Source organism: Gracilinanus agilis, chromosome 4, assembly GCF_016433145.1.
Source record: "Gracilinanus agilis isolate LMUSP501 chromosome 4, AgileGrace, whole genome shotgun sequence".
NCBI classification, from domain to species: Eukaryota; Metazoa; Chordata; class Mammalia; order Didelphimorphia; family Didelphidae; genus Gracilinanus; species Gracilinanus agilis.
Window position 1 is genome coordinate 25,695,094 of NC_058133.1, and position 10,695 is coordinate 25,705,788.

The 10,695-nt window shown below is 52.0% G+C and overlaps 1 protein-coding gene across 2 annotated transcripts in view; it reads right to left on the reverse strand.

Moving 5' to 3' along the window:
- Positions 1 to 3,013: 3,013 nt before the first annotated feature.
- CPT2 (carnitine palmitoyltransferase 2) overlaps positions 3,014 to 10,695 on the reverse strand; it is a 15,595-nt gene continuing 7,913 nt past the window's right edge. Inside the window, exons 3-5 of one of the 2 annotated variants that reach the window (XM_044672959.1) lie at positions 8,620 to 8,726; positions 4,149 to 5,379; positions 3,014 to 3,769 (exon numbers count right to left, since the gene is read on the reverse strand). In XM_044672959.1, coding sequence (XP_044528894.1) covers positions 3,433 to 3,769; positions 4,149 to 5,379; positions 8,620 to 8,726 — 1,675 coding nt within the window. In that variant the 3' untranslated portion in view covers positions 3,014 to 3,432. Of the gene's footprint in view, positions 3,770 to 4,074; positions 5,380 to 8,619; positions 8,727 to 10,695 lie in introns of both variants that reach the window. The other variant, XM_044672958.1, reaches the window with a different exon arrangement.

Genomic DNA, 10,695 nt, shown 5'->3' on the forward strand with positions numbered 1-10,695 from the left:
GCCTGCGTGGTTCTGCGGCCCAGGGTGCTCGGGGAGAGGGGGGGCACCAGAACTCACTTGGTATTCACAGGCCTGGTAGATGGTGGTTGGGATTTGGGGAGTCTGGCAGGAAGCCTCCCATTAGTGAGTCTGTCAGAGATGCTCAGAGGGACTGCATGGACCATTGTCCGCCCCTTTATAGCAAGGTAGCCGAAGCCCAGAGGGCAGGACTTGTCCAGGGTCACCACAATAGTGAAATGTTGGGCCAGGATTCAAATCCAGGACCCCTTTCCCACCCTCATCAGAGAACAAAGGCCAGCCACATCACAGGGCCGAAGTAGGCCCTGGGGCTCAGGTGAAGCCAACCTAGCCAGAGGTCTGGGGCAGAGGGGGGCCAGGTCAGTAAGGAGCCTGGATGACTGAGGAGCTGGTCCCTGAAGTGGTGCTTGCTGGCCTGGGACTGTGGTTCTGAAGCCTAGTTGGTGTCTCAGCAGCCCCAGCATGGGCTCACAGGGACGGCTCAGAGCAGGCAGTTGGGATTCACACTCTGTTTGGGGGGGACAGAGGGGGATCCCAGACAAAACCACCGACAGAAATGGCACCAGCAGTGCTCAGGCCAACAGAAGGTGGATGTTGCGTCTTCTGACCGTCACGGCCCTCAGCCCCAGCCGCCTGGTGTCCCCAGCCCTGGGATCTTGTGTTCCCCCGAGAGACTCAAAGGACCCTTCATGGTTTCAGAATTGGAAGGGGTCTCAAAACCCCTCATCTCACAGGTGAGGAAACACGTCGGGCGCCCCGTGCCATGGGTCCAGGCCCTCCTGGCTCCCAGGCCCACACTGTCCCCTCTACCACAAGGCCTTTCCTGGTGGAGACATTGCATGAAGAAAACGGGTCACGGAGAGGCTGGTGACGCGGGAGGACGCATCGCAGAACATGCTGTGAAGGAAGACGGGCATTCCGAAAGGGAGATCAGGAGGGAGCACATCCCAGGCCTGCCACGCAGGAGGCCTGGCGACAGGAGGTGGGATGATCGGGACAACTGCCGGTCATTTTTCCTGGAGATGGCAGGGAAGGGGCATGGATAGACTGTGCCCAGGAGGCTGGAAGCAGAGCCAGCAGTGATGAGGCTCTGATGAACAGTAACCCAGGCCAAGGCTGGTGCCCTGAATGGAGAGAAAGGGCTGGGGGAGGGGGGGTGGGCAGGAGACAGAGTGGACCATCAAGGCTCACTGAGGTTTCGAGTGTGGTTGAACTGAAGGGTGGTCATCCGAGAAGAGAATCTTCGTGGATCAGGCCACTATGCGAGCTTCCTGTGAAGGGGCCACTGCAGAAGCTAAAGTGGGGAAAGGGAGAAGGGTAGAGGGTCCCCTCACCCTCTAGAATCCCCAGTTCTTCAGAATTCCCGTCTTCAAGATTTAGTGCACATGCTGGTTCCTCTGGAAACGTCCCGATCCCCAGGAGTGACTAGTGGTTGGCACGCTTCGCTTTCCAGACTGTCCCTCCCCAGGAGGACATGAGCCCCTCGAGGACAGCCCCATTTCCTGTTTCATAAGTGCATCCCCAACACCTGGCATAGCTATGTCTTTCTTGTACACACTAGGTGCTTAATAACTGCTTGAGACTAGACTGAATTAGGTAGAAGTCCCTGGAGGTTCCCTCTGACTGGTGCCATCTTGTCCGACTCCACGGAGCAAGGCTGCTGAATAGAGGCACCACCAAGGAGGGGGTCCCGTGAAATGTTTAAGCGAGGGTTATGGTTGAGAAGTGACTCCATGAAGGAGGAAGCCTGAAAAGTTAGAGCAGAAAGAAAGCAGGTCCCTTGCAGGTAACGGGAGAGGGCGCGGCTGTGCCTGCTTCACAAGGGAGGAAGGGAGTCTCGGAATCGCATCGGAGCCGTGGAGCCTGGTCTCTTGATCCAGGGGGCTCCCTGACGCCCCACTCACTAACCTCCTCCATCTTAGTTCTGGATCCAGATGGGGCCGGCTTATCCCAAATCTCAGCCCTGTCTGTGGTTGGTGTTCATGGTTCCTGCCTGGTCTCTATGAAACAATGGCACACGTTGGCAGGGACCCCTCTCTGTGGAGCTGCAGGAGTCTGTTAGCTCTGGGCTTCTCACCCATCCTGCCACAGCTTCATTAGGCTGAATGAGGGACAAGTTGGGAGTGATCTTCCCGCTGTCTGAAGACCAGCCTTGTCGAGAGGGCAGACTTCCCTGGGGGCTCCAAAACCCCCAGATCGCACCCTCAAATCTCCCAGCTTTGTGGCTTACATCTCCCCACACCTGGGTTTGCTCGGCCCTAAGATGGGGCAATTGATAGCTGGAGATATTGCTAGTCATTTTGCAAACCTTAGTGTGCTTCATACATTAGCTCTTGTTACAAAAGGGAGCTGCCAGTGACCTGAGGTAAAAAGGATGAGGACTGCCAGCAGAGGTTGCCCCTTGCCCTAGAGGGAAGGCTGGACTAGCTCAGCCTGTCCTGGGAGATCCCTGCCGACATGAGGGCCCTTAATTCTACAGACATAATGTCTGACAGTCTTAAGCTGAATTAACCAGATGGCAGAGAAGAGACTCGACCTCAAGCTGCCATCTGTTGCTCCCTGAGACTTCTTGCTCTTGTTGGGGACGGGAACTCCCCTGCCTTCGCCTCCCCAAAGCCCGGAACGTAGGGAATGGACCACCACCTTATTCCTGAGTCTTTAGTCAAAACTTCCTACCTTAAAGACTGCATAGAAAGGACTTTCTGAAATTCTCTAAAGTCTTTTTTTTTCCAGTTTTCTCAGTTCTACTGAGGCAGCATGGTCAAGGGGACGGTCTGGCCTCTGACCCGTCCTGGCCACTATAGGCCTCACTTCTCAGCTGCTGAAGATAACTTGTGAGGCTCTTGGCTCACTGATGGGCACTGGCGGAAGGGAGTGTCCTCCTGGGATCTCCCTGTACCGATGGAGCCTCAGATCCTGGGATTCAATAAGGAAACAATGCATGCCCACGCCATGCTGACCCGTCCTGGGTGAGAGAGGAAGCCAACACAAGCACTGGGTCTCAAGAGAGAAGGTTTATTGCAGGAAGATCAATGTCCAACAACAGGTCATCCCTGTGGATTGAGACGGTTTCCAGGAGTGACCGTACCCCAGCCGGTGCCAGGCTAATCAGACAGAAGCCAGGGGCCGCCTCCTCTGGGAGAAATGCCAGCTATGGCCCGCTCCAGCTCATATCCACCCGCAAGTCATGATTCACTATTTAACTTGTGCAATTCATCTTACTTTGACTAACCATCATTGCGACTGGACTCATGATTTTTAAATTAAAATGTGATCACATTCATTACTCAGACATCCCATGATTCTAGGGCTCACAGGACACTCCCGACCAGCCCCCTCCCCACTCCTGATTCTCTCTAGAGATGAGGTGTCCCAGCTACATACACACTTAAAAGCCTCAATCACCCGCCCCCACTAGCTCCTGACAGGTTTACCTTCCAGGACATCAAAAATGTCACCCAGGGCCTTATTCACGCACCGGAGGAACTCCCTGACATCCCGGCCCGGGTAGGAGGAGATGTTGCACCCAATCCAGTCATCATGGACCCCGTAGCCGATGCCGAAGCCATCAGGGACAACAGGGGCAAAGCCCCCGATGTTCACAGCAGGGCTGGTCAGGGTGCTGGTGGACAGGATGTTGTGGTTTATCTGCCCATAGGCAGGGTCCTGGTATAAGTCAGGCAGGGGGTGGCCTTCAGCTGCCGCCAGGTATTTCAAGGCAAACAAGTGTCTGTCGAAGCCCTGGCCTGTGGGACACAAAGCAAAACAGTGACCGCCAGCTGATTCTCCAATAAAACCTCCTGAGTGCGGCTCAGCCCCTGTCCTAGTAGGATGGCAGATGCATGGTTCAAAAATCTGAAGCCAAAGAGGCATCCAGAGAGGCTTTGGGATGCCATGTGGTCCTACTCCATCCCCCATGATGCCTCCACCCTGCCGCACCTCTAGTGAGGTCCTCCTGACCGGTGGAAGCCATTTGGGTCCCTGCCAGCCGAGTCCCTCCCAAGCGGAGCCCAGGTGGCTTCCCTGCCCTTTCCCACACCTCCCTGGGGCACTTACCCATTGCGGCTTCCTTTGTCAGCTGGTTGTGGTACTTGGAGCACTGGGCAATCATGTCCCTGAGCTGGTCTGTGCTGCTCTGGGAAGGCTCTCGGACAAACGCCTCAGAGCATTTCTTAGTGAACACAGAAGCTGGACGGACGGTCTCGGTGCGGCCATGCTTGAACGCCGCCGTGCTGCAGGACTCGTAGGTGGCCACTGTCTGCCCGTACTGCCGGAAGAAGGCCATCTGGAAGGCGAGCTGAGCCACGGCATCAGGACTGATTTTATGCCTCTTCAAGAACTCTTTACCTCCTCTTTGGAACTGAATGCTGTCCACTGTGAGGGTCTGCACGGTGGAGTCGAACTTCTCTTTGGCTCTGGTGATTCCAGCTTTCAAGATATCATTCAATCTAAAGTCAAGTTTCTGCACAGCCTTCGATGAGTCAACGGGAGCAGGCTGAGCCTGGGGTGTGATGGCAGGGGTCTGAGTGCTGTCTTTAAACACTTCATTGAAGAATCTAAGCACAGCGACGCCGTCCCCCCAGGAGTGTTCAAAGTTGATGGCGGCGTTCCCATCCTTGGCCATAATGAGGCTAAAGGATTTGTCAAACCATCGGTTCACACCGTCCCCATGCAGCATGGTATGGGACAAATGGACCAGGTCTGTGATGGGGAAGCCATCCAGACACAGGCAGAACAGGGCCGAGTCCACCTTCTCAAGAGCTTCCTTGTTCCCATTATTCAGCAGCTCCTGCCTCAGCCCTGCCCAGACGTCTCGGTTTTCAGAGGTCAGATACGCCAGAGGGAACTGGGGAGCGGGGCTGCCATCGGAGAGGATGTACTTGAGGTGAGCATGGACCTCAGCCGCTTTGAGCACGTTCCCATCCTGGTCCAGGACGTCAAAGACATAAAAATTCCCATTCCTCAACACCAGGAGGTGCTTTTCCTTCTCATTGGTAAAAAGCTCATCTCGACCAGGCTTGGGTAACCGAGTTGAATTGAAAAGTCTGAAATACTGGGACATGTCCAAGGGGTAGGCATTGACCATGTAAGCCCCGTACCAGGCCAAGGATGAAGGCACGAGGCGGATCAGCCGCTTGAAGGCATCGGTGTCGCTCTTGGCAGGGTTGAGGTGGAACACCTCTGGCTCCAGGAGGCCGGCCCGAAGAGTCTTCATGAACCGCACGGCCGACACCGTGAGGTTTGTTGCTCGTGTAAGCTGGTCGTTATAATCGGGCTTTGGGTCAGGGTTGAAAGACATGAATGGATTAAAATTCAGAACAACGGAGTCTCGGGCAGAGAGGTACATATCAAACCAGGGACCTAAGAGGAGATTTGAAGTAGTAAGTCACAAGCACAGAAGGCTCATTCTAGAAAACTCGCAAGCCCCACGTACTTCTGAAGCCTCCACATGGGGCTTCATACTGGGAGAGAGCATGCTGTTCTTTAATGGTCTCACTGAAGGGAGGGGGAGAGACCCAAACAAAATGACTGCAGACGTACAAAGACCTGCCAAAGTGCAGGGGCCACCACGCCACAAGCCCTCCTGAGTGCTGGCAAGCAGTCAACTTGCTCTGCAGGCTCAGCACACAACAGTCTGACAACAGACTCATTCCTGCACGTGGCAAGACTTAATGAGAAAAGTACCTGGATGAGAACAAGCCCAAATGCTAGGCCTCCAATTTAAGCAAGCCCTGGGTATGAGAAACCCTTCTAAAGCACAAGACTGACTGGCTTCTGGGCCCCTGGCACTGTTGCCAAGGAAAGGGTTCAGTAGAAGCTTCCACGCAGATTGTGTGAGCTGTTCTGAGGCAGCATGTTTTCAGGAGGTGCCGAGGTCACTGATGGACATACATGCCAGGGGTGGGTCCTGGCTGGCTTGGCCTTCCTCACTCAGCACTCTCTCCCTCTCTCTTTGCACTCATCCTTTTTCTCGTCTGTCTCATCTATTCTGTTCTGGCTCTTCTCCTGGCCTTTTCTTTTCCATCCTCATTGTTTCTTTCCCTGGTTCTTGAGAGAATAGAATTAGCATAAGTAATAAATGCCCCACTCATCCCTGCCCACATGGCCCCCCTGCCAGGGGGAACCTGGCACTTGACCCAAGGCCAGAAGAGACCATAGGGACTCCCCGTTTAAGAGAATAATACAAAAAATTGTTTTTTAAGGTCCAAAGTCCACAAGGTGATTCCTTGAAATCTTATGGTTTGTAAGTTATTAACTATCTGGGATACTGATGGCAACGGACCAACTGCCAGTATTTGGAGTAACTGTCTGCCTGACACTCAACAGGACGGAAGAACATGTCTGCAGGAACAGAATTAGGAGGTGGTGTTTGGCCAATTCATGTCCTCCTCTGAGGTTTCCCATGGGGCATCCTGGTAGGGTGGTTCCCAAGTAACTGAAAACCACAGCAGGTCCAGAAAGCAGTCCAGGGATGGACTCTGCATCTGCTCCCTGAAAACCAGCCAAACCGTACATGGAGAAGCACTGTGCCAAGGTGGTCAAAGGGGGAACAAAGACTTTAAGCCATGAACTTGGACTTGGAAGAACTGAATTTAAGCCTGGCTTTGCCACTTATTAATTGCAGAGTTGAGTAAAGAATATCACCTCCTGAAGCCTCATTGTCCTCATCTGTAAAATGGGGACAGCCAAACTTGCACCAACTACCACATAGGTTTTCTGGGAGATAAACTGTAAAGGCTCTAAAAACTATGAAATAAGGTCTTTTATCATTATTTTGTGTCAAGGAGCTTCCATTGTAGTCCTGACCTCACAGGAGAACTAACCCTGCCAAGTCCCTCCAAAGTGAAGAGGCTGTAGATATGCTGCCAAAGGATAGCCTGGTGCGGTCTGGAGAAGCCCCTCACCAGTGAAGCCATATTGATGAAGCCACGAGGAAGACTACCTGTTCATGTTTGGAGGGAATGCCATCTGCACTGCTGGGGGAGACAGAAAAGGGTGCTCAACCACTGCTCCCTAATGGGCAGAGGCACAGTGACCGCCACATGCCCATCCATCAGGGTGCCAGGCTTCACTAGCTTGGCTCTGTCACAGGCCAGGGACACAGATCTGCGGGGGGGTCCATCTGGCTACTGCCTGTGAATGAGATCCCTGGGAGCACTGCTGAACTTGGAGCCAGCTGAAGGAGAGAGCACATGGGTTCAAGCCCCAGCTCCAAGATGGTGGATAATTCACTCCACTCTGAGCCTGTTTCCCCCCACTCCATCTTCTGGGCCCCCTGGCACTGCTGCCAAGGAAGGGCTCAGTGGAAGCCTCCACACGGGTCATCTGAGCTGTTCTGAGGCAGCATGTTTTCAGGAGGTGCCGAGGTCACTGACGTACATACATGCCAGGGGTGGATCCTGGCTGGCTTGGCCTTCCTCACTTGGCACTCTCCCTCTCTCTTTGTATTCATCCTTTTTCTCGTCTGTCTCATCTATCCTGTTCTGGCTCTTCTCCTGGCCTTTTCTTTTCCATCCTCATTGTTTCCTTCCCTGGTTCTTGAGAGAACAGAATTAGCACAAGTAATAAATGCCCCACTCATCCCTGCCCACATGGCCCCCTGCCAGGGGGAACCTGGCACCTGACCCAAGGCCAGAAGAGACCATAGGGACTCCCCTTTTAAGAGAATAATAGAGAAGTGCTTTCTGTGCCCCTCTGCCCAGAAGGGCACGAGCAGCAGCACGAATACCTGGACTCCTCATCCAGACCCAGCCAGCTCTGGGTCTACCACTTCCTGGCTGAGCAATTTCAAGCAAGTCACAGAATACGGTGGGGGCCAGGCTGCCACCCTTCACTTAAGGGTCACACTGAAAGGCAGGGCAATGGCAAGCAGAATGGATTTCAAGTTAGAAGACACAGGTTTGAATCCTGGCTCTCACACCTACCAGATACAATGTCAAGGATGGCATCCAAGGTGTGCCATCCTTTTGGAGAGGCAGATCATGGGGAAAGGAGAACTGGGTGGGGAGTCAGGAAACCTGGGCTCCAGGCCCAGCACGATCCCTGAGCTAGCTAGCTGCAGGACCTCAGTTCAGGCCCTCCGTGCTCTTGGGAAAGACAAAGGGCCAGCCCAGGAATGAATGGATGGCTTCCTGAGGTCCTTCCAGGCTGGATGTTCTAGGGGCCTAAGATTATTCTGCTGACACAAACAAGTAAATTTTTGAAAAATTGCCCACAGAGGCCATGGCTGCACACAAAGCAACAATATTTATGTGCACATTGAGAGAAATTATTGGATCTACATCAATTCTTTCCCATTATAACTGTGTCCGAAGACAAAGCCCCTCATTCGTGAACAGGAAGGCCAGAAGCAAACACCTCTGATGAAGGACATCCCTCATCTTTCTCCCCCTTCAGCCATGTTACCCCAGCCCTCTCCAAAATGACTGGGCTGACCACGGATTTCCTGTAGTTCTTAACTCTATAAATACTTTTAGGACCAGAATTCCCCTGCTGGTGGCCCGACCCACCATTACAAGGACCTCCAGGGCAAAATGAATTTGTTCTTGACTGTGGCACCCAAATAGAGCATGCTTGCCTTCATGCTTCACTTCAGCCTACCTGAGATATAGCTGGTGTGTTTATTTTGTTTGTCCTGAGCAACCAGCTGAGCATGTAGCGCTTGGCCAAGTCCACTTTCAAAAGACCTGCAGAGCTGCTCCGTCTTCCTGAAACATTCAAGAGGGGAAGAGTTAGAACAGGGCAGGAGCTGGACAACTTTAAAGGTCATAATGGACAATGTGGGCAGAGGAGGGAACTGCAGAGCCCAACAAGGCTATTGTAGAGCTCATATTCTGTAGTATTTTACTGTCTACGAAGAAGTACCCAAGACCATTATTACCCCCCTTTTTTATTATTTTTAATTTAAAAAATATTTTTCCATGTTTATATCTTTCATTTTCTTTCCCTCCCTTCTTCCTTCTTCCCTCCCAGATCCAATAAGCACTTCCACTGAGTTATACAAATGTTATCACTTATGCCTATTTCCATATTATTCATTTTTGTAATAGAACAATCTTTTAAAACCCAAACTCCAGATCATATATCCATATAAACAAGTGATAAGTCATTGGTTTTTTTCTGCATTTCTACTCTCACCGTTCTTTCTCTTGATGTGAATAGCGTTCTTTCTCATAAGTCCCTTGGGATTGTCTTGTATTAGCAAAGTCCATTACATTGTATTGTTCCACAGTGTTTCTCTTTCTGCATACAACGTTCTCCTGGTTCTGCTCCTTTCACTCTGCATCAATAGCTGGAGGACGTTCCAGTTCACGTGGAATTCCTCCAGTTCATTATTCCTTTTAGCACAATTCCCATCAGATACCACAATTTGTTCAGCCACTCCTCAATTGAGGGACACCCCCTCATTTTATTACCCCATTTCTGAGAAAATTTACGCAAGGCTCTGTAGTACTTATGGTCTATAAAGCATTGTTCCCAGGCTATGTCCCTGGAGAACCACCTTACCAGGATCACCTTGTTAGGGACAGAGGTGGGATTCTAAGCCAGGCCCTTCCTACCTCCAAGTGCAGAGCTCCTTCCTGGGACCCTCAATGCCTCTAAAAGGAACTTTCCCTAGAAAGTCACCTGGGGCCTTAGGGCACTAAACAGCCCAAAGGGGACTCATTTCCCACCGGGCTGACCTTCTGGACTCCATCTTAAACTCATTATCCATGATGCATCACATGCCATGATGTGGGCAAGACTGCATCAAGGCTTTTCAACAGTACTCCTAGCCCCTGGGGCCCCTCTCTCTGACTGGAGTGAGTGGAGGACGGACAGAGGAGAGCCCCCTCCACCTCTCCTTTAAGGAGGGCCCCTAGGCTAAACTACCCTTCCCCTGCTTCCCATTAGACTGGGAGCTCTTTTAAGGAGAAGGGCTATCTTTTGCCTCTCTTTAAATCACTACAGTGCCAGGCATCCAGAAGGAGCTTAATAAGTGTTTATTGAGTAAGCTGCTGCTGCTCATCTTTAGAAGACCCTGGAGAGAAGGAGACACATCTCAGGACTGGAAAGAGCAGATGTCATCCTGGTTTTCCAGAAAGGGAAGCATGTCAACCCTAAGTCAATTCTATGATTTCTGGTAAACTGATAAAAAAAAAAAATGAGTGTCCTACATTGCCTGAGCCAAAGACCCAACTCTGGATACTTGGTTACCTTGTTCAGGTAGCAAAAGCCAGCTAAGGTTCGACTTCACCTGACCTGGCTGGTCTCTCTGGCCCTCTTAACCACTTACATGCATTAAGTACCTACTATGTGCAGGCTTATCCCAGAGATGCAAAGTCCAAGTGGCAGTTCCCACCCAAGGAGCTAATATTCTAGGGGGTGGGGAAGCAGGCACAGGCATAGCTAAGTGTAATACAGAGGAAGGAATACTGGAGGACAGACAGAACCTTCTGCTGGGTGGGATGAGACAAGACCACAAAGCAATGGCGCCTGACAGCTGGGACTGAGGAGAGGACATTTCAGACACAGAGGGAAAGGCCTAGCTGCTTTGGCCACATGGGACATAAAGGGCAGACCTGGGAAATGTGGCCCGAGGGGTTTGGACAGAGAAGGGAGATCCACTCTGAAACATGGGCGGAGCCAAGGTTCCAATGAGGCCTGGCCTTATCCTCTGTTCAGGCTCATCTCCCC